This window comes from Bufo gargarizans, chromosome 6, assembly GCF_014858855.1.
Source record: "Bufo gargarizans isolate SCDJY-AF-19 chromosome 6, ASM1485885v1, whole genome shotgun sequence".
Classification (NCBI taxonomy): Eukaryota; Metazoa; Chordata; class Amphibia; order Anura; family Bufonidae; genus Bufo; species Bufo gargarizans.
The window spans coordinates 112,616,231-112,641,478 of NC_058085.1; the positions used below are offsets into that span (position 1 = coordinate 112,616,231).

The window sequence follows — 25,248 nt, forward strand, 5'->3', positions numbered from 1 at the left end:
GGATCTCACCGGGCCACCAAAGGTAAGTAGCGCCCCAGACTGCTCTTCCAAAGCGTCCACGCGGCCCCCAAGATGGCGGAGCTCCGTCCCAATATCTTTAAGCTCCTTCATAAGGGGCTTCATAGCAAGTGTAATGGTTTGCTTTAAGAAACCTCGGGTGATGGGTTTAGTATCGCTTACCCCTCCAGCAGCGCTGTCTGCATCAGAGTCTTCTGTAGCGTCTGAATCGAATGTGTTGGCATCCGGCACCATCTTGGATGCGAGTGAGCCAGAGTTGAAGTCCTTCCTTTTCAGGTATTTTTCAATCTCCGCTTGTTGTTTTAAGGGTCTGTGTGGACCAGGGGTCTCTTTACTCTTATCCCTGCCGACTTTCCCCATGGTGAAGGTCTGGGAAGTTGTTTAAAAGCTGGTTAAGGCGGCGTATGAGAAAGGAGCCCATGACTAAGCTTCCTTATCCATGCGTGCTCAGGCTCCGCCCCCCTCAACCCTCTTTTTAAGGAAACCTAACTCTCACCTTGCAATTTTTTCTTCACAGGCCAATTCTTGTCTGCAGCCAAGTCATCATTTGTGACTGTTGCTCCCCTGGTTTTAACAGCCCCAGCAATACACCAAGCCCCAGTGAAGTTATGATTTCAATTGGAACCAAGGGGTCATAGATTGGTGCTCTGTCTATGAAAGATGGCCCCCATGGCTATGGCAGGTGACTGTGATTAAAGAGAATCCCTGAGCTGAATACAGTGTCATGGAAGCCAGTATCTTTTATATGAATATTTACATAATCCCTTTTTGCTCCTTTCCAAATGCATTGGTATCCACTACTATATCTAGCACTGATCCTATTTCTGACTGCTCGCTCTGCACTCCCCCTCCTATATCTCAATGTTAGAGAAGGTAGGGAGCAGATGTTGTACACATCAGACTAGAGTGTGGAGAGGGGGTGAAAACATTCAAAGCCTGGAAGGTTGCAGGGGAAGAATCACATTGTGATGTAATCTGATACATGAGAGCTGAAGAAGGCAGCAGTATCCTGGACACACAGACCAGATATCGTATGCATCACTGAAAGGAATTCTCCCACATGAGGAACGTTTGAAACTAGAAGTAGGTAACAAACTGAATATCAGGTGGTCTGACAATGAATGCACAAATAAATGAATGAATGTTGCAGCCTGGAACTTGTTACTCAAGGAAAACTTCAAACATATGTAACATTTGTTTTCTCTATGTGAAATGACTGCGGCCAGGTAAATAAAGCCTTGCAGGAAGAACCAGAGCAAAAGCATAGGAGCAGTCTGGTAAGTAACAATATATTCTTTAGGTGGACCACGAGTGTTCGTTTTCCTCCCGAAAATGGACAACCTCTTTAACTGTGGTCAATCACAGCCAGGTATGTGGTATAGCATGTATTAAAATGAATGAAAGGCAAACTGGTGTAAAGTAGAACTGGCTTAGTTGCCCATAGCAATCAGATTTCACCTTTCATTTTTAACAGCTACACCTTTCTTCAATTTAACAGACTAAACGTTGCATGAGCCCGGAAGCCAAGTTCTTTTTATATAAGTTGCAGCTGAGGTGTGCAAGTGTGCGCCTAATGCAAAACCAACCAAGTTGTCCAACCCCTGTATAATGTGAGAGCCAAAGTGTGTGCCCCCCATACCAAGGCAACTAGAGGGTGCCTTTCTGATAATGCCAGTCCCTGTCACAGATTGTCAAGTTGACAACAAATCCAACTGATACACAAAGTGGAGTTGCACATGTTCTGTACAGCAGTGGGTTGGGCTCCTAAGTGCGAAACTGATTCTGGTTGTTAAATGGGGGGCTCTCACCACCCAGAACAGCATATTAGGGCATTGTATAATGAGCAATATTCTAATATAATCTTATTTTCCTAATTGCCCTCCCTGAGCTTCAACTTCACATGTAGGTGGATGATGTCAGATATAGATACAGATGGTTCCTATACCCTGTAGAGCCTGGCTACAACCTCAGGGTAGAAATGCATTTTATCTCTGCACAGAGCCGTCTGATCCTTTACCAATCAAGAGGTTAACAGCTCAGGCTCATGAAAATTTACGTAACAGTCCAGATTTGATGCTGCCTGGAAGTATGTGTACAGTACATCAATATTTAAGTAACTAGATCTAACTACAAGCCCAAGAAAGCTGGGAGGAGGCTCACACGACAGCAGCTCGGCTCTGGTGCTAAATCTTCCTTGCTTCATTCCCAAACCTTGTGCACAGGGTCACGGAGTAGTGATGGGCCGCAGCTTGTTATCCACCTTCATTAGACCCAATTATCAATTTAATTCTTAAACTGGATTTAGCAAAGATTGCCGACAATTTTTATATACTGTTTGACGTTCCATGAAGAAGGAGGGTGGACGTGTATGGGTGAGTCCAAACACAATTTCCTATTATTCTGTTGGTGTATATATAGCTGCAGCACAGGTTTACCTGCAGTCCTATGGAAAACTATAGATAACACATGAAGTCTAGCGCAATAAGTTCTGTTAAATGACAAACTCACTCCTGCTACATCTGTATCATAACTGGGATTTATTGAATAGAAACCTGTATAAGAGTATAAATATTGCCCTCTACATTTATTGGCAGAGGAGAACTTTTTAAGGGTGAAAAGTAATACTGAATATGCTGTATAATTATTAGAGGACGCATTTTATTTTGCCCACCACCAGCTATTGCAACACAGTAAATAATCATGTAACGGAATGTAGTAAATGTTTGTGATTTAGCTTTTCCTTTTATATGTTTAAAGATATCTTAATAGGTTTACCTATTGACACATACAGTGTAGATAGATAGATAGATAGATAGATAGATAGATAGATAGATAGATAGATAGAAAAGCAACATACAGCAGCACCTCACATCCAAAGTAAAGCAGTGCGGGCAGTGAGCAGGGTCCCGGCAACTTGAGCCTGTATCCATAATCCACAGCCCTTGTCCCTTGAATTTGTAGTTAGGTAGATAGATAGAATAAAATAGATAGATAGATAGATATGATAAATTAATAAATAAATAGATAGATCGATAGATAGTAATCCATGAGCGATTTTAGGAGATTCATTCCAAAAATTCTCGATATAAATTTTTCATTTTTTATTTAGTTGTCCATTATTACTACTGTTTGCAAATGGTGATTTCTCCTCATACACAATAGTAAACCCATCCATGATATGACCATACATATGATTATGGACGTACCACAGTGTACCATACATATTGTAAATCAATGCTGGATATATTTGGCATTCTATACAGAACAGAAAGATCAGTCCTGTTATATAGTGAGCCCTAGGCATGCATGGCATCACAAGCCAGGATATACTTAGCATGTCATACATAGACTAGCATATGCTATGATGATAACGAAAACTCCATGCTAGTAACAACCCCCCCCCCCCCCCCTCCTTCCAAAAGGTCATCTCCCAACCAGTATGTCATCCAGCTTACCCATACTCTTACATGGAAAATCTTCTCAGTTATTAATAACAGGAAGAGTAAGACATATTGGTGGCCACCCAAATGTTTGTTAATGTCTAATATATATCTATGAGCAGGAATTGGTCTCAAACTGGTTTCTAAAATGGTTCATACATGTGAAGAATAATAATAATAATAAATAAGTGAAATACTGAAAAGACTAAAGAGAACATGAACATTCATGGACACAAGGAAGTCGAGACAGTCTACATATGGTTTATTAGGAAATTCATCTCCTAGGATAACTTTAAAGGAGTTTTCTGGTACTTAGATATTGATGACCTATCCTCAGGCTAGGTTATCAATATCAGATCAGTGGTCAGTACCTGAAGCACAAGGTTCCACCCACTTGTAGTGGCCGTGTCGGGACACTGCAGCGTAGTTCCCATTCAAGTAAATAGGAGCTAAGCTGCAGTACACCAGCACCAGATACTACACAGAGTCATCCGCCCACTGTACTGTTTTCTGTGCCGTTGGCTGCCTGAGACAGCTGAACAGTGGGAGTGCCAGGTGTCTGCCCCCCATGATCTGATATTGATGACCTATCATAAGGATAAGTCAATATCTAAGTACAAAAAAAAACACTTTAATTTGATCCAATACAACTTTATAGCTGTTCACTTTTGCACCACCACTATGCAGTCTCCAATGTTCATCCACTAAACTACAAACAGAAATGAATAATAGAGCATCTTGTTTATCGTTGACCACTGAGACTCATGTCATCATTTACAATGATCATCAAACTGTAAGGCTAGGTCCACACCTGAGCGTTTTACAGCGCGTTCATACGCGCTGTAAAACGCTCAACAGACAAAAGCCAATGTTTCACTATGGGCATGGTTCTCACCTGAGCGTTTTACAGCGCGTACGAATGCCAGGGGCGTAGCTATAGGGGGTGCAGAGGTTGCAGTCGCTACCGGGCCCAGGAGCCTGAGGGGCTCAAAAACCCTTGTGCTGCTTCAACACTGACATTATAGATAGTGCATACTGGTCAATTTACACCTCTGGCTGGAGGGAAGGGGTGTAGGTTAAGAATTTGGCATGAGGGGGTGCCCTTTCAATGTTTTCCTCAGGCAGCAGGAAGGCTATGTGCTCCCCTGCCCCTTGCCAACATGCACTGAGGGACGGAGGCCCAAGCTGAACTCTTGCACCAGGGCCCATGAGCTTTTAGCTACGCCCCTGACGAACATGCTGTAAAACGCCCTACGCCCCAAGAAGTACAGGAGCTTCTTTGGGGTGTATTGTCGCGCGTAACACCTGTGTTTTTCATTGTACGCCTCTGTGGTCAATAGCAAGAACGCGCATACGACACGCGTTTCCAAAATACAAAAACGCCCCAAAATACGCCTCAAAAACGCCTGTAAACAGCGCTTATCAAATATGCTCAGGTGTGAACCCAGCCTTACACTTTCATCTAATATTCATTGCTGTCCATTCTATTCATCTATAGATGGTAAAGATAGACTAGATATGACAACTCCTCACCTCAGGTCTATCATCATTGCTGCCAGTCTGTACAATTGTCCATATATACATATGATTACTGCATCTTCACTAGAGGACCCATTAAACCTCATATACTATATACTTCCATAAAAGGAGATCTATTGGGACCTTTTATGACCTTATCTGGCCATTATTAAACATGGCAGCAAAGTTTGACATATCCACGGTGGGCTCTCATTCACCAGACCCCTTTAATTTGAGAGCCGCTGCATCCATCAGCGAACTGAGATTGCTGATTGAAGTTGCCGTTGGCTGCTCATTTCGCTTGCAGAGTCCACCACAGAGAAGATATAGCATAACTTGCGGCTAAGACATGAATGTTAATTAAGGTAATACATGGATGAACTGGGTCTGCTAGAGCAAGACTATTCCCTGGGACATCCATGTGCTCTAAAAGAGCACATTGAAAAAGAATGGTTGAGATGACACAACATTGCCTATTCTTGATTGCAAGTTAATAGAAAAGTAATCCTAGAGAGGGAGGGGAGATTTAACTACACTGTAAAATATTTCTACTTGATTTTTATATTATTTTTATGCTTTACGTTATCAGATACAGACATGCAATAACCATTCACCATGGTTCATAAAAGTAAATCTTTTTGGATTGGAAATTTTAAGGACTATTCCATAAATATCAATGTTGGAGGACTGAAGAAGAAAATCAGCTCCATCACACTATCACAGTTCCCGGACACTAGGCTTGGACGTTTACTATTTTGTGACTCTGAAGAATCCATCCTACAAATCTGTGATGACTACGACTTGGCATCTAAAGAGTTTTACTTTGACCGAAATCCAGGTCTTTTTCCATACGTCTTGTACTTTTATGAAACCGGTAAACTGCACATGATGGATGACCTATGTGCCTTCTCCTTCTCCCAGGAAATAGAATATTGGGGGATCAGTGAGTTTTTTCTAGACTCTTGCTGCAGTTATCGATACCATGACCGTAAGTTAGAAAGCAGAAGACGTAACTGGGATGAAGAGAGTGAGGTGAGCAGTGTGGACACATCTGTAGATGAGATTTCTGACTTTAACCATGACCTCCTGCGTTTCAACACATTACAATGCGGCAACTTGCGCAAAAGGCTTTGGCTAACTACGGAAAATCCTGGCTATTCCATTCCCAGCAAGATTTTCAGTTTTATTTCTATCTGCGTAGTTCTCCTCTCAATATCTACCATGTGTATCAACAGCATGCCAGAATATCAAAACCTAGATGAGGATGATGTTCCCATTGACGATCCAATCCTTCACAACCTGGAATATTTCTGTATCTCTTGGTTTACATTTGAAGTATCTTCTAGGCTGCTCCTTGCTCCCAACCTCAAGAAGTTCTTTAAACATCCATTAAACTTAATAGACATAGTTTCTGTTCTTCCATTCTACTTCACCCTTTTGGTAGATCTGACCATTGGCAGTGATCACGAATTAGAAAATGTGGGGAAGGTCGTTCAAGTGTTTCGACTAATGAGGATTTTTCGAGTATTAAAATTGGCGAGACATTCAACTGGCCTTCGATCACTTGGAGCTACACTTAAGGTAAAATTAACAGATATTACTTTTCAACTCTTTATTGGACACCTTTTCTTATTGATAGCAAAGTTACATACTGTAGTTGATAAAGTTGGAAAAGACATGGGTCCATCAATTCCAACCCACAATCCTAGACTATGGTCTACAAAAGAAGGCAAAAAACCCTGTAAGGAGGATGCCAATTGCCCCATATTAAAGAAGCACTCCCACAAAAAAACTTTATTCTCTGACCTGTTAGGCTACTTTCACACTAGCGCTTGATCGGATCCGTTCTGAACGGATCCGATCATATTAATGCAGACGGAGGCTCCGTTCAGTACGGATCCATCTGCATTAATAACTTAGAAAATTTTCTAAGTGCGCAAGATGCCTGAGCGGATCCGTTCAGACTTTCAATGTAAAGTCAATGGGGGACGGATCCGCTTGAAGATTGAGCCATATGGTGACCTCTTCAAGCGGATCCGTTCCCATTGACTTACATTGTAAGTCTGAACGGATCCGCTCGCCTCCACACGGCCAGGCGGACAGCTTGCAGCGTTCAGCTGTCCGCCCGTCCGTGCGGAGGCGAGCGGAGCGGAGGCTGAACGCCGCCAGACTGATGCAGTCTGAGCGGATCCGCTCCATTCAGACTGCATCAGGGCTGGACGGAGGCGTTCGGGTCCGCTCGTGAGCTCCTTCAAACGGAGCTCACGAGCGGACCGACGAACGCTAGTGTGAAACTAGCCTTAGAAAGGTACATGATGTAAACTTTAGTGAAGATAATTTTCTTACCAGTGACTGAGTTATGCCCTCCCTTCTGATGCTTAGTTGTGTCATGTGACTGACACTCAATCTCCAAATAACACATCATCGTATGTGTGGACAGGAAGTCAGTTTCTCTATGTATTCCTATGGGAGCCTCAATTTCAGTCTCATAGGAATGCATAGAGAAGTAACTGATTTCTTGCCCTGTGTCAGTTAAAGAGGCAGAGTGCTGTTCACATGACACAGCTGAGGATCAGAAAGGTGGAGATAACTCACAAATACAGTCTCAGGTTAGAAGATTACCTTCACTAAAAATAAATTTTTTAACAAATATCTTTTTATTGAGTTACAAAAAAAGAAACGAAGAATAAAACTTAAGCAAAAGAAAAAGAAAAAAAAGAAAAAAAAAGAACAAAATATAAAAACAGGTCAAAGGTTTGAAGGTTGAACGTCGCTAAGTCGGACCCGGGATCCCCCTTTTGTATTTAGTGTTAAGTATCATTTTGCTCCCATGATCAGTTACAGCGGAAGCAATCATCAGAGGATTTCTTCAAATGATCAAAGTCTATATGTGTGGTGGTGTGGACACAATCCCCTATGTGTTCATAACATTGTTTCTAAAGGCTGTCTATGGAGACCATAGCCTTTGGAACTTAAAATGAGATCTGTTTGCTCAGCTAGCCAGTTCCTCCATGAGGCATATCTGATCCACCCTCTCCCGCCATTGGTCAAGAGAAGGAGGGGACCTTCACTAAAAATGTCATTCCGTACCTTTCGAGCAGGTCAGAGAATAAAATTCTTTGTGGGAGTGCTTCTTCAAAAGAGAAAAAATCCGACCTTACCAATCCTAAATATGGCAATTAGAAAGTCATGGATCCAGGCCATTCTTGAACTTCTATAATGAATCAACCATCAGAACGGCTAGTGGCAGAGAGTTCCATAATCTTACCGCTCTTACAGTAAGGAACCCCTGTCAATGCTGATGATGAAACCTTGTTTCCTCAAAAAACATGGATAATGCCCTCGTTTTTCTGATAATATAAATTGATAATTGGAAATATCTGTGTACTGTCCATTCATATAGTTATACAGTGTAATTAGATCGCCCCTTATTTTCTTGGTTCTGCAAGCCAATTATTCCCTTAATTAACTTGGAGACTCCATCCTCTGGAGACTGTTTTGTCTTGCACATCTAATTCCTCTTTGAATGCATCCCATTGTTTTACTTGTCTTGGCAGAAGCTGCCTGGCATTTGTCACAAAAGTTTACTGTCTAACAATATACCTAAGTCTTTTTTCAATGGCAGTTTTACCCAGTGTTTGACTATTTAATTATATTGGTGCATTTTGTTTCCACTGCCCAAGTGCATTACATATGAACTTCGTTTGCCTATTCTCCACCCAAGTATCCAGCCTACCCAAATATCTCTGCAATGTTATATTATCCTCCTTTGTATTGATTAGGGTCATCTGGAAGTTGTGAAACTCCACTATGTATTAACAAACATATTAGGCTACTTTCACACTCGCGTTTTGGCTTTACATTTGTGAGATCCGTTCAGGGCTATCACAAGCTCACAAGCGGTACAAAACAGATCAGTTTTGCCCTAATGCATTCTAAATAGAAAAGAATCCGCTCAGAATGCATCACTTTGCCTCTGATCAGTCTCCATTCCGCTCTGGAGGTGGACACCAAAACTCTGCCTGCAGCGTTTTGCTGTCCGCTTGACAAAACTGAGCCAAATGGATCCGTCCTGGCACACAATGTAAGTCAATGGGGACGATTTCCTTTTTTCTGGCACAAAAGAAAACTGATCTGTCTCCCATTGACTTTCAATGTAGTTCATGACGTATCCATCTTGGTTATGTTACAGATAATACAAACGGATCCGTTCATGACGGATGCATGCGGTTGTATTATTGTAACTGATCAATTTTTGCAGATCCATGATGGATCCGCCCAAAATGCGAGTGTGAAAGTAGCCTTAAAAGGAACAGGGCATATTACTGACCCCTGTACAATTTCACTGGTAACTGTGACTATAAGGATATGCCATTAATAACTACCGCGTTTCCTATTGCTGAGACAGTCTTTTAACCCATGTTTGACAGCCAGACAGAAATTTAGCATTTAAACAGAAGTTTGCATTTGAAATGTATATATATATATATATATATATATATATATATATAAAGAAAAAAAGGAAAAAAGCAGCACACAATAAGTACGGGTACAAATCCTCCTGAGGACCTGAGACCAAGATCCCAAGTGTACATAGAAGAGAAAAAAAGGCAGCACTTCAAGTTGTGATGAAAAGAAGTGGACGGTTTATTCACCCATCTAGCAGCAACGTTTCAGCTCTTTCTTTGGAGCCTTTGTCCAGCTGGACAAAGGCTCCAAGGAGAGAGAGCTGAAACATCACTGCTAGATGGGTGAATAAACCGTCCACTTCTTTTCATCACAACTTGGAGTGCTGCCTTTTTTTCTCTTTTATATATATATATATATATATATATATGTGTATATATATATATATATATATATATATATACACTGCTCAAAAAAATAAAGGGGACACTTAAACAACACAATGTAACTCCAAGTCAATCACACTTCTGTGAAATCAAACTGTCCACTTAGGAAGCAACACTGAGTGACAATCAGTTTCACATGCTGTTGTGCAAATGGGATAGACAACAGGTGGAAATTATAGGCAATTAGCAAGACACCCCCAATAAAGGAGTGGTTCTGCAGGTGGTGACCACAGATCACTTCTCAGTTCCTATGCTTCCTGGCTGATGTTTTGGTTACTTTTGAATGCTGGCGGTGCTTTCACTCTAGTGGTAGCATGAGACAGAGTCTAGCACCTACACAAGTGGCTCAGGTAGTGCAGCTTATCCAGGATGGCACATCAATGCGAGCTGTGGCAAGAAGGTTTGCTATGTCTGTCAGCGTAGTGTCCAGAGCATGGAGGCGCTACCAGGAGACAGGCCAGTACATCAGGAGACGTGGAGGAGGCCGTAGGAGGGCAACAACCCAGCATCAGGACCGCTACCTCCGCCTTTGTGCAAGGAGGAACAGGAGGAGCACTGCCAGAGCCCTGCAAAATGACCTCCAGCAGGCCACAAATGTGAATGTGTCTGCTCAAACGGTCAGAAACAGACTCCATTAGGGTGATATGAGGGCCCGACGTCCACAGGTGGGGGTTGTGCTTACAGCCCAACACCGTGCAGGATGTTTGGCATTTGCCAGAGAACACCAAGATTGGCATCTTCACAGATGAAAGCAGGTTCACACTGAGCACATGACAGACGAGACCGAGTCTGGAGACGCAGTGGAGAACGTTCTGCTGCCTGCAACATCCTCCACCATGACCGGTTTGGCATTGGGTCAGTAATGGTGTGGGGTGGCATTTCTTTGGAGGGCCGCAAAGCCCTCCATGTGCTCGCCAGAGGTAGCCAGACTGCCATTAGGTACCGAGAGGAGATCCTCAGACCCCTTGTGAGACCATTTGCTGGTGCGGTTGGCCCTGGGTTCTTCCTAATGCAAGACAATGCTAGACCTCATATGGCTGAAGTGTGTCAGCAGTTCCTGCAAGACGAAGGCATTGATGCTATGGACTGGCCCGCCCGTTCCCCAGACCTGAATCCAATGGAGCACATCTGGGACATCATGTCTCGCTCTATCCACCAATGTCACATTGCACCACAGACTGTCCAGGAGTTGGCAGATGCTTTACGGCCTCTGCAGTGAGGGAATCCCCTGATTTATGAACAAGTTCCTGCAGCGTGGCTCCTGAACCAGAAGATGCATACTTACCTGCTTTATGCCGCCCTGCCCCCGCTGCCTCCATCTTCCGGTTCCTGCACTTTTACACCTGTCCGTGCATGACCATGGTCACATACACCGCTCCAGTCAATGACTGGCTGCAGCAGTGACATGCTGCTTGTGGCCACATCACCGCTGAAGAACTTTTTTACTGGGAAATTCCTTTAAGCCAGGGTAGATTAGCCATACATCTTACAGAGAAATTTCCCAGGGGGCCGTCTGGGCCCTCCACACGGCCAGCCAGTGAGAGATTTTGGGGATGTATTTTGTGCTCATGGGGGCAGTATTGTGTGATGAACTGTGGGGCGGTATAATGTGCCACAATATGGTATTGCTGGCCCGGACTTCCGTTAATTTGTACCCGACTACAAAATGGGCCACTGTTAGTATTTTTTCCAGGGCCAGCAGCGAGATACTCAGGTCAATTACTGGAAACACATCTTCATAGGGACACTCACTCATGATAACTGGCGGTATAATCGTGCCGCACATCTCTCTGTGTGATCAGGGATGTGCTACTGATAGTCAATGTAACTAAATGAAGGAGGAATGACTGTGATAGCGATCATTCCTTCCCAGTCACTTTACATCGGCCTGTGTATATTGCGGCCCCTTGAAATAGAGCAATGTGACAATGCGGCCCTCAGACCAAAAAAGGTTGTGCACCCCTGATCTAGACCTTCTAACATTCTTGCCCATGCTTTGTCACTGTTAGGAGAATTATTATTTAGCCCATTTTTTAACATTTGCTATACATTGACTGCAACATTGTAATATGTATCAGCACAAGAATGGACAGATGTTGCAAAATAAAATGTAAAATTCTTACTCAACAGTACAACCCCAATTCCCAAAAAAGTTGGGACACTGTAAAATGTAAATAAGTGTAAATAAAAAAAGAATGCAATGATTTATAAATCTCATAGACACATATTATATTCAACATAGAATATAGAGCACATATCAGATGTTGAAAGTGAGACATTTTACCATTTCATGAAAAAATGTACTAATTTAGAACTTGATGGCAGCGAAGCATCTCAAAAAATTGGGACAAGGGCAACAAAAGGCAAGAAAGTAAGTGGTACTAATAAAAAAAAACTGCTGGAGGAGCAATTTGCTACTAAGTCACATGACTGGGTATAAAAAGAGCATGTTAGAGAGGGAGAGTCCCTCAAAAGCAAAGATGAAAAGGGGTTCACAAATCTGTGAAAAACTGCATCTACAAATTAAGGAACAGTTTGAATATCCCACCATCTACAGTGCATAATGTTATCAAATGATTCAAAGAATTTGGACAAATTCATGTGTGCAAGGGAGAAGATTGACAGTCAATATTGGATACTAATGATCTATGGCCCTCAGGTGGCACTACATTAAAAACAGAAATGATTCTGTACTGGAAATCACTGGAAATCATGGGCTCAGGAAAACTTCTAGAAACCATTGTCTGTAAACAGTTCGCCGTGCAATCCACACAAGTTAAGCTGCCATATGTCAACACGATCCAGAAACATTGGTGTCTTCTCTGAGCCAACATTCATTTAAAATGGACCAAGGCAAAATGGAAAACTGTTCTGTGGTCAGATGAATCTGTCCTATGGACTCAAGAGGAGAGGGACCATCTGCACATTTCAAAGCCTGCATCTCTGATGGTGTAGGGCTGCATTAGTGTCTGTGGTGTAGGCATCTTACACATCTGGAAAGGCATTATCAATGTTGAACAGTAAATAGAGGTTTTAGAACAATATATGCTCCCATCCAGACAAGGTCTCTTTCAGGGAAGGCCTTGCATATTTCAGCAAGACAATGCTAAACCACTTACTTCATCCATCACAACAGCATGGCTTCACAGAAGAAGAGTCCGGGTGCTGAACTGACTTCCTGCAGTCCAGACTTTTCACTAATAGAAAACATTTGGCGCATCATGTAATGAAATATCCGGCAAAGAAGACCAAGAACGGTTGAGTGGCTAGAATCCTAAATCAGACAAGACTGGGACAACATTCCTCTCCCAAAACTCCAGCAATTGGTCTCCTCACTTCCCAGACGTTTATAGACTGTTGTTAAATGAAGAAGGGATGCTACACAGTGGTAGATGTGGCCCTGTTCCATCCATTTTGAGATGTGTTGCTGCCATCAAGTTTTAAATATATATTTTTTTTCATGAAATGGTAAAATGTCTCACTTTTATCATCTGATATGTGTTCTATGATCTATTGTGAACGAGGTCTATGAGATTTACAAATTATTGCATTCTGTATTTTACTTACATTTTACACAGAGCCCCAACTTTTTGGGAATTGGGGTTGTAAAACCAAAAGGGAAACGCTATTAGTAAAAGGGAAAAAGCAGCCACTGATTAAAAATGTTATATATAATGAATGCTACAAAAAAGCTGAGATGACTCTTTCCACTTTAACTACGAGCTACAATCCAGCTCTGGTTTAAACTTATAAAATAAAGATAAGCAAAGCTTTTATGGTGCTTTCAATCTGGCCAACATTTACTTTAAGACGTGTGGAATAATTTGTTTTTGGAGCCAAGAAACAGCGGACATTATACCACTACAAAAATGTTCCAGTATAAAGTACAGTCTGATACATTCAGTTATAGATTAACCAGGCAATGTTAAATTTATATCCACTATAATGTACCTATTAATTGAAAGGAGAGCTGTCTTCTAAGGCTGTTTTACCCAAATTGTAAAAATTGGTAAATTGTGAGGTTTGACCATATCCTACATATTATCTAAGTGTCCTCAAGGTTTGTAAGGCAAGTTACTCTCTTCTCAAATAAACTACATTAAAGGGGATGTCTCACTTCAGCAAATGGCATTTATCATGTACATAAAGTTAATACAAAGCACTTACTGTTTAGTGATAGTCCATATTGCTTTCTTTTGCTGACTTGTTTAATTTTTTTCATTGCATTATACACTGCTCATTTCCAGGGCTTACGACCACCCTGCAATCCAGCAATGTTGATCATGCTTGCACACTGTAGGAAAAAGCGGTGGCTTTCTGGTGGTTGGGACCGCGGAAGTGAGCTTTTCCTATAGTGTACAAGCACGACCTCTGCTGCTGGATTGCAGGGTGGTCCTAACCATGAAAACAAGCAGTGCATGTAATGGAAAAATGACTCAAGTGCTGCTTCTAAGGCTACCAGGATATTGTCAGCATTAAACGAGGCATGGACTCGCGGGGCAGGGATGGAATGCTACCACTTTACAAAGCGCTGGTGTGGCCTCATCTGGAATATGCAGTCCAGGTCTGGGCACTAGTACATAGAAAGGATGCACTGCAGCTGAAAAAAGTACAGAGGAGAGCGACTAAACTGATAAGGGGCATGGAGGGTCTAGTTATGAGGAAAGATTAAAATAATAAAATTTATTTAATCTTGAGAAGAGACGTCTAAGGGGGACATGATTAACCTATACAAATATATAAATGGGCCATACAAAAAATACAGTGAAAAACTGTTTCATGTGAAATGCCCTCAAAAGACAAGGGGGCACTGCCTCCGACTGGAGAAGAAAAAGTTCAGTCTCCAGAAGCGTCAAAGCTTCTTTACTGTGAGAACTGTGAATCTGTGGAATAGACTTTCTCAGGATGTGGTCACAGCAGGAACAGTGGACAGTTTTAAAAAGGGTTTCGACGAATTCTTAAAAGTAAAAAACATTAATGCTTATGAAAACGTGTACAGTCGTGGCCAAAAGTTTTGAGAATTACATAAATATTGGAAATTGGAAAAGTTGCTGCTTAAGTTTTTATAATAGCAATTTGCATATACTCCAGAATGTTATGAAGAGTGATCAGATGAATTGCATAGTCCTTCTTTGCATGAAAATTAACTTAATCCCAAAAAAAACTTTCCACTGCATTTCATTGCTGTCATTAAAGGACCTGCTGAGATCATTTCAGTAATCGTCTTGTTAACTCAGGTGAGAATGTTGACGAGCACAAGGCTGGAGATCATTATGTCAGGCTGATTGGGTTAAAATGGCAGACTTGACCTGTTAAAAGGAGGGTGATGCTTGAAATCATTGTTCTTCCATTGTTAACCATGGTGACCTGCAAAGAAATGCGTGCAGCCATCATTGCGTTGCATAAAAATGGCTTCACAGGCAAGGATATTGTGGCTACTAAGATTGCACCTCAATCAATAATTTATAGGATCATCAAGAACTTCAAGGAAAGAGGTTCAATTCTTGTTAAGAAGGCTTCAGGGCGTCCAAGAAAGTCCAGCAAGCGCCAGGATAGTCTCCTAAAGAGGATTCAGCTGCGGGATCGGAGCGCCACCAGTGCAGAGCTTGCTCAGGAATGGCAGCAGGCAGGTGTGAACGCATCTGCACGCACAGTGAGGCGAAGACTTTTGGAAGATGGCCTGGTGTCAAGAAGCGCAGCAAAGAAGCCACTTCTCTCCAAAAAAAAACACCAGGGACAGATTGAGCTTCTGCAGAAAATATGGTGAATGGACTGCTGAGGACTGGGGCAAAGTCATATTCTCAGATGAAGCCTCTTTTCGATTGTTTGGGGCATCAGGAAAAAGGCTTTTCCGGAGAAGAAAAGGTGAGCGTTACCATCAGTCCTGTGTCATGCCAACAGTAAAGCATCCTGAGAACATTCATGTGTGGGGTTGCTTCTCATCCAAGGGAGTGGGCTCACTCACAATTTTTCCCAAAAACACAGCCATTAATAAAGAATGGTACCAAAACACCCTCCAACAGCAACTTCTTCCAACAATCCAACAACAGTTTGGTGAAGAACAATGCATTTTCCAGCACGATGGAGCACTGTGCCATAAGGCAAAAGTGATAGACCAAACCGTTGACATTTTGGGTCCATGGCCTGGAAACTCCCCAGATCTTAATCCCATTGAGAACTTGTGGTCAATACTCAAGAGGGGGGTGGACAAACAAAAACCCACTAATTCTGACAAACTCCCAGAAGTGATTATGAAAGAATGGGTTGCTATCAGTCAGGAATTGGCCCAGAAGTTGATTGAGAGCATGCCCAGTCGAATTGCAGAGGTCCTGAAAAAGAAGGGCAAATACTGACTCTTTGCATAAATGTCATGTAATTGTCGATAAAAGCCTTTGAAACGTATGAAGTGCGTGTAATTATATTTCACTACATCACAGAAACAACTGAAACAAAGATCTAAAAGCAGTTTAGCAGCAAACTTTGAGAAAACTAATATTTGTGTCATTCTCAAAACTTTTGGCAACGACTGTAGAAATCTGAGTCTCACTTCCTTCTGGGATTCGCATCCCCACCTATGCCTTGGTTACACTTGATGGACTTATGTCTTTTTTCTACTATGTAACTATGTAACAAAGGAGGCAATATGGACAATCAGAATACATTAGTAAGTGCCTTGTATTAACTTTCTGTACATGATAAATGCCAATTGCTAAAGTGAGACATTCCCTTTAAAGAACCCCCAAAGCTATGATCATACACTGTACCTACTAAAAACAGAGCATGTGGACATTAGAAACATGATATGTTCCTCGTGGGGTACACATACGGTACCATAGGTTGGAAGCTTAAAGAGGTTTTGCCACTTCAGCAAATAGAATTTATTATGCAGAGAAAGTTTCCATGGTTACGACCACCCTGAAGTCCAGCAGCATGGCCGTGCTTGTACACTATAGAAAAAAAGCACCAGCCTAAGTGAGCTCCCACGGACTCGGCTACCAGAGAGGTTGGCATTTTTTCTTATAGTGTGGAAGAACGAGCACCACTGCTGGATTACACGGTGGATGTAACCATGGAAACAAGCAGTGTATAATGCGATAGAAAAATAAATCAAGCCAGCAAAGGAGGCAATATAGACAATCACAATACATTAGTAAGTGCCTTGTATTAACTTTCTTGTATTAACTTTCTGAAGTGAGACAGCCCTTTAAGATCGCCCCCGGTCAACTATCAGTGACTGAGAGATATGTACATATGTATACACACTTAGGCCTCATGCACATGAACGTATTTTCGGTTTGCATTTTTTACAGATCAAATGTGGACCCATTCATTTCTATGGGGCCGCAAAAAAATGTGCACAGCACACGGATGCTAAATGTGTGATGTCCGCATACATTTATCATGTAGAGAAAGTTAATACACTTACTAATGTATTGTGATTGTCCATATTGTCTCCTTTGCTGGCTGGATTCATTTTTCCGTCACATTATACACAGCTCGTATCCATGGTTACAACCACCCTGTAATCCATCAGCTGTGCTCGTGCTTGCAGCCTCTCTGGTGGCCAAGAGCGTGGGAGCTCATGTAGGCTGATACTTTTTTATATAGTGTACAAGCACAGCCACCGCTGCTGGACTGCAGGGTGGTTGTAACCATGGAAACTTTCACAGCATAATAAATGCTATTTGCTTAAGTGGCAAAACCTCTTTAAGCTATACTGTAAGTTGATTTAAGGGTGCACTTTCATCACATTTTTATCACATACAGTTGCAAGAAAAAGTATGTAAACCCTTTGGAATTACAAATTGGTCATAAAATGTGATCTGATCTTTATCTAAGTCACAACAATAGACAATCACAGTCTGCTTAAACTAATAACACACAAATAATTAAATGTTACCATGTTTTTATTGAACCCACCATGTAAACATTCACAGTGCGGGTGGAAAAAGTATGTGAACCCCTAGACTAATGACATCTCCAAGAGCTAATTGGAGTGAGGTGTCAGCGAACTGGAGTCCAATTAATGAGATGAGATTGGAGGTGTTGGTTACAGCTGCCCTATAAAAAACACACACCAGTTCTGTGTTTGCTTTTCACAAGAAGCATTGCCTCGCACAAAAGAGCTCTCAGAAGATCTACGATTAAGAATTGTTGACTTGCATAAAGCTGGAAAGGATTATAAAAGTATTTCCAAAAGCCTTGCTGTTCATCATTTCACGGTAAGACAAATTGTCTATAAATGAAGAAAGTTCAGCACTGCTGCTACTCTCCCTAGGAGTGGCCGTCCTGTAAAGATGACTGCAAGAGCACAGCGCAGACTGCTCAATGAGGTGAAGAAGAATCCTAGAGTGTCAGCTAAAGACTTACAAAAGTCTCTGGCATATGCTAACATCCCTGTTAGCGAATCTACGATACGTAAAACACTAAACAAGAATGGATTTCATCGGAGGATACCACAGAGGAAGCCACTGCTGTCCAAAAAAAAACATTGCTGCACGTTTACAGTTTGCACAAGAGCACCTGGATGTTCCACAGCAGTACTGGCAAAATATTCTGTGGATAGATGAAACATCAACATCAAAACCTCATCTCAACTGTGAAGTATGGTGGTGAGGGCACATGGTTTGGGGCTGCTTTGCTGTGTCAGGGCCTGGACGGATTGCTATCATCGAAGGAAAAATAAATTCCCACGTTTATCAAGACATTTTGCAGGAGAACTTAAGGCCATCTGTCCACCATCTGAAGATCAACAGAAGATGGGTGTTGCAATAGGACCCAAAGCATAGAAGAAAATCAACAACAGAATGGCTTAAACAGAAGAAAATACGCTTTCTGGAGTGGCCCAGTCAGAGTCCTGACCTCAACCCGATTGAGATGCTGTGGCATAACCTCAAGAAAGCGATTCACACCAGACATCCCAAGAATATTGCCGAACTGAAACAGTTCTGTAAAGAGGAATGGTCAAGAATTACTCCTGACCGTTGTGCACGTCTGATCTGCAACTACAGGAAACGTTTGGTTGAAGTTATTGCTGCCAAAGGAGGTTCAACCAGTTATTAAATCCAAGGGTTCACATACTTTTTCCACCTGCACTGTGAATGTTTACATGGTGGGTTCAATAAAAACATGGTAACATTTAATTCTTTGTGTGTTATTAGTTTAAGCAGACTGTGATTGTCTATTGTAGTGACTTAGATGAAGATCAGATCACTTTTTATGACCAATTTGTGCAGAAATACATATCATTTTAAAGGGTTCACATACTTTTTCTTGCAACTGTATTTAAAAAAAAAACTATATATGGCAATAGTTTTTTAATTAAAAAGTGAATGGATGGTTTTCTGGATATAGTTTTTGGAGTAATTCCATATATTCTACTTCCTGTCCTGGTTCTTTAACTTCCTACTTTGCTTGGACTTTTAGCATCGCAAACAGTCTTGCTTGACTTTTTTAGTTAGACCAGGGGTTCAGCAAAATCACTTCAGTTACTGATAATACAGACATCAGTTATGAATGGATCCGGTTGTCATATCTTTAACATAGCCAAGACGGATCCGTCATGAACTCCATTGAAAGTCAATGGAGAATGGATCCATTTTCTATTGTGTCAGCAGATTGCGTCAGAGAAAACGGATCCATCCCCATTGACTTGCATTGTGGGTCATGACGGATCTGTTTTGATCCACATCCCAGGACAGAAAGAAAACAGCAGCTTGCTGCTGTTTGCTCTCCGGTATGAGAACACAACCAAATGGAACGGAATGCATTTTGGAGCACTCCGTTCTGTTCAGTTACGTTTTGTCCCCATTGACAATAAATAGGGACAAAACAGAAGCGATTTTTCCGGTATTGAGACCCTATGACGGATCTCAATACTGGAAAATATTAACACTAGTGTGAAAGTAGCCTGACTCCATTAGAGCATCACACATTACACTAATCAATGCAATGCTCTTCTGTAGGCATCTTTATCTAGACCTTTCAAGACAACAATAGAGCTGTCATACTGGTACCTCAATTGTAAACCTACCATTATGAGAATTACCCATCAGATAACATATTCCCCTCATAGCAGCAGTAAACTGACAGGAGGTGTTATCATTTGTGCTGACTGCTTTAGAATCATTTGTATTTCATTTTCAATGGCATAGTAATGTTGCGATAAAAAAAAATAAAAAAAGGAGTTGTCTCACTTCAACAAGTGCCATTTATCATGTAGAGAAAGTTAATAAAAGGCACTTACTAATGTATTATGATTGTCCATATTGCTTCCTTTGCTGGCTGGATTCATTTTTTCGTCACATTATACACTGCTCGTATCCAGGGATTATGACCACCCTGCAATACAGCAGTAGTGGTCGTGCTTGCACACTATAGGAAAAAGAACCAGCCTATGCGCACTCCCACAGTCCTGGCCACCAAAGAGGCCTTTTCCTACAGTGTGCAAGCATGGCTATTGCTACTGGACTGCAGCCTGGCATCGAGCAGTTTATAATGCGATGGAAATATAAATGAGTCCAGCAAAGGAGGCAATATGGACAATCTCAATACATTAGTAAGTGCCTTGTATTAACTTTGTCTACATGATAAATGCAATTTGCTGAACTGAGACAACCCCTTTAATATTGCTTTTAGAAATAATACCCATTTCTAATTGGTGTTCCTTTAATCTATTAATTACTGGGACCATTTTCATTTTTGCTTTTTTTTTTTTCTCCCCATGTTCCAATAACCATAACTTTTTATATTTTTCTTTCATATAGCCATATGAGGGCTTAATTTTTGCAGATCCAATTCTTGAGAAATATCTTACTTCGGACCCATTGGTAACGGCAAAGCGTTCTAAAAATCTGAGGGACTATCATGTCCGAAGCTTGTTTTCAAAACAAGTACCCCCAATTTTTCCAGGGGTGGACAAACCAAGGTGGGGTTTCTCTCCGTGTGGAAAATGCATTGCTTGTCCAAACATGGAGAGAGCCACCTCCTTTCATGATTATGAAAAAACATTTCAAATAACACACTGTCTGACATGTTCAAGTACAGCGGTCGTATATATTATGCAACATGCCCCTGCCCGAAAATTTATGTGGGCTTGACCACAAGAGAATTGAAGGTTAGGGTACGTGAACATGTCAGAGACATTATGTCAGCCACTGATGAGAAAGATGTGACTACTCTAGACATTGTAAGACCCATCATGCTTGTAATTTCAGGGGTCTGAAAGTTTGAGCCATTGATAGTGTTTTGAAAAATGCCCGTGGTGGGGATATTTCAAAAAGACTAGCGCAGCTCGAATGCAAATGGATCTGGAAACTAAATACCTTACGCCCATATGGACTAAATGAATCCACCGGTTTTTCAACATTTTTGTAGGCTATCCCATAGTGGACTTCCCCGGGGCTCCATTGTCCATGATCTTGCTTTTAATTAAGTTTATGTGATTTGTTTATTACACAAATGATCTTTTATGGGTCATCCATGGGGTTTATATTGTATATATGTTGTATTCACAACACTGGTTAATTTCCAGTGTTGTGGCTATCCGAATAGCAGTAATTCCGAGGATACGAGGTTAGTATGATGTGGATGGAATAATTAGGGGAGATATGAACAGTAGAAATAGTGGAAATAGGGTGAGTGTCATGGGAATAGGAGTTTTTGCCATCACTGGTTTTGATGCTTCTAACCAGTATTGATGACAGTACTAATATTCTTGAATGCATTATTAATTATTTTTCTATACCAGGCATTCTGAATTATTTTTATTTTTCCATTATTCACATTTTCTTATTTTTCATTTTCCAATTTTTACATTTAATTTTTTATTTTTTATGATTTATTTAATTCTTAACTAATCATGTGTGAAATTGTTAATATTTTTTTTGTCTATACTCACATATTAGTTTGCTGGTCTGTGTGTTCCACAATTGTTTATTCATTTATCCGCACAGTCACATGTTTTGATCACATATCATATGAGTTAGTTTGACACATCTAACACATTTGTCTTTAATCTAGCTATCCACTAATTGTATTTTTTATAGCCACATGATTTCACATAGTATAATTTTTATTACACAGGTTTTATATCACAATGGTCACACTTTATTTTTTTTATGTTGCTCACTTTCATGTTTTTTATGCGTTCATTATGCAATGAAAATGTATTATTCTTTTTATAACAATCATGTCTCTCATTCATCTATTTATTTTGTGTTTAATCATGTGATGAAAATTCATTATTCTTATATCAATCATGTTTCTTATTCATCCATTTAACTCTAGGGCGGCCGCCCTCCCCCTCCTTTTCTTCTTTCTTTCCATATGTTTTTGTGTCTCTCCTATTCCTTTTACACGATGGTCCCTATACTATGCGGTGGATCTTGGTAACTATTGGGTCTGACATGCGCAATGTAACTGCTTATGCCAGGGGCATGATCTCGCGATACTGGGTGTCGCGATCCCATGCCAACGTCATCATCACGTGTTCACGGAAGTGATCACGTGACTTAATCACGTGATTTGTGTAATCATGTGACTTTCTAGCATCGCTTGGCATGTCTGCAATTGGGACCGCATAGAGCCATGGGTTTTATAGATTATGATAATCACTGGATTCATTGTGATTGCTTAGTCAATGTATTTAGTCTGTGTCCCCCCAGAGATGATGCCACCCCCAGATAAAGGTTTACCGAAACGCGCGTCAGGGCTGGCGTCATCCTGGAGTGAGCACAGCATGGTAAACTGTTCTCTGGCCAATTGACTGTTATGTCATGTGTTTGCACTTGCACTTTATTGTACAGTATTTAAGCACATGGACGTATACATGAACTCTGTATCTGCTGTGTTCTACCTCCAGATGATGTCGCCTTTTCCCTGCACCCATACCCCTTTTTAATCATGTATGTTATATATGTTTTGGGGAATCCTGGCTTTCATCATTGCATGTCATTTTTAAGGATAACGGTGCAGGTGTGTGTAGTGGAGACCCAGGAAATGTTAAGGAAATGCAGTCTACTCTGAATAACCTGTTTCATAAAAGGACTAAGATGTAGTGGAAAAAAGCATTTTTAGAGAGGTATCTTCAGTTGGATATGATACCAAAAGGCTTGTGAATACAGGTCTTTCCATCTTTTGATATTGACAATGAAGTCTTTCTGTCCAGTTGGGAAGAGGTATGTACAGAATCAACTAAGAAGCTTATGAATCTCCTGATTAATCACAATATCCAGACATTAACATCTTTGGATACTGATATTGAGAGGATTCAGTCAGCTCTCAAGCAATAATGCAGTCAAGAGTCTTTAGCGGCCTTTAATATGATGCTCAATAAGAATTTTGAGAAGTGGGAGAAAGAAATTCAAGATGTTAAATCAAAGAAATTTGTGCGGGATTGCAATGATTTTCAGCAAAAGCAAGTATACAAATGGAGGCGAAAAGAGAATTACCCACAGAGGAGTGATAATCTGGCCTTCCACAACCGTACATCTTCCATGTTAACTATATCATCAATATCAGATAGCCAGGAATCAACTGGCAGAATAACAAAGTCACGTTCAATGCAGAAAAGAAAAATACCTCCTGGCCCTCCCTTGAGTGGAAAGAGGAGGACGTTTTTTGAGAGGAGGGAAGATGGTCGTCAGGATGGTTTAAAGGTGATTAATTTATCTGAACATATCCTCACACCAACTGATGCATTGTTGCTAGAACATGGTTTAACTTTCTCATCATGTGTTGCTTTTGATTCTTTTATAGCGGTAAAAGATTTGCATATCTTTGCCCGCTCATTTCTTTTAAAGAGATGGCATCATAGGGAGAAGGACTCAGAAAATGTGTTCACCCCGGAAGAACAACAAGCGGTTCGAATTTTGGAGGAATTACAGGGAGAATGTGATCAGCCTACTTTTGAGGAGATTCCGGCTTCCATTAAATGTAAGTCAAAAAAGTTTCCCCGCTATCATTATGCCCAGCTATCGATCTCTTTGTCAAACTTGTATCAAAAGAGTTTGAAAACATGTCAAGGTTGATTCCATGGGACAACCTTTCCAAGGTCCAACGTCAGAGCTTAAAACATCTGTCTAAACTCTCTGATGTTGTTTTTAAACCCTCTGATAAAAGGGGAAACGTTGTGGTGTGGCCCCATATTCTCTATAAACGAGAGGCCTATAGACAACTGAGAGAGAAGGAATGCTAACAGAAACTAACCTATAACCCTCTGCATTCATTTGAAGGAGGTCTAATCCAGATTTTAGATAAAGCTGTGGAGAACCAAACGATATCCAAGGCTCTTTATGATGCTCTGATTGTCAAAGAACCTACTGTATCAACTCTATATCTTCTACCAAAGATTCATAAGAATGCCAAAGTGCCTCCAGGTAGGCTTATCATTTCAGGTAGAGGAAACTTCACTGAAAAGGTAGGACGATACCTGGACTCCCAGTTTAAGAACGTTGTAGCTAATCTTCCTTCATATGTAAAGGACACCACTGATTTTCTGCAGAAAATTGAGGGGATTCCTCTTGGGGAGGATACATTGATGGTAAATTGCAATGTGGAGTCCCTATATACCAGCATCAGACAATAAGATGGCATTCAGGCAGTTGAGTTTTTTCTAACACAGGAAAATTTAGATGTTGGCAAGAGGAATTTTTTGTTAGATCTTTTATCTTTTGTTCTGACACAACTTTTTTAATCTTTGATGGGTCCTTCTACCTGCAGCTCGAGGGGACTGCGATGGGGCGCACCGTGTGCGCCCTCTTATGCAATTTTTTTCCTAGGGCTGTGGGAAAGGGACCTTTTCCTGTCAGATCAGTGCATATCGATGAACCGCAAAAAATTTTGGGCACGGTACATTGATGATGTATTCATGATATGGCAGGGAAACTCATCGGATTTACAAGATTTTTTTGTGATGTTAAACAGCAATTCAAACTGACATATAAGTCTGATAGGAATGCCATCAAGTTTTTGGATGTCCAGTTGGAAAGGGGTTTATATGGCTCTATTGTGACCAATGTTTTCAGAAAACCAACATCTGTCAACGCTTACTTACATGCGTCTTCATCCCATCCCCCATAGATGATCAACTCAATTCCGATTGGACAATTTTTAAGGGCTCGTAGGATATGTTCAACAGATCAGATGTTTGAACAAGAGGCAGATGTTCTGAAGCAGAGTCGCAGATACAGTCAACGTTCGATCAAAAAAGCATGTGGAAGAGCAGAAATGTGTTCTCGTCACGATCTTCTTTTTTTCAGAAAGACAAAGACCAAAATTCTGGCCACTCCTCCTGACCGATCCAATTCTTGAGAAATATCTAACTTCGGACCCATTGGTAACGGCAAAGCGTTCTAAAAATTTGAGGGACCATCTTGTTTTCGAAACAAGTACCCCCAATTTTTCCAGGGGTGGGCAAA

At 41.1% G+C, this 25,248-nt stretch overlaps 1 protein-coding gene across 1 annotated transcript in view; it reads left to right on the forward strand.

Annotated features, from left to right (window-relative positions):
• The first annotated feature begins 2,251 nt into the window (after nt 1-2,251).
• LOC122940560 (potassium voltage-gated channel subfamily S member 1-like) overlaps nt 2,252-25,248 on the forward strand; it is a 28,917-nt gene continuing 5,920 nt past the window's right edge. Inside the window, exons 1-2 of the mRNA XM_044297161.1 lie at nt 2,252-2,390; nt 5,566-6,557. Coding sequence (XP_044153096.1) covers nt 5,592-6,557 — 966 coding nt within the window. The 5' untranslated portion in view covers nt 2,252-2,390; nt 5,566-5,591. The remainder of the gene's footprint in view (nt 2,391-5,565; nt 6,558-25,248) is intronic.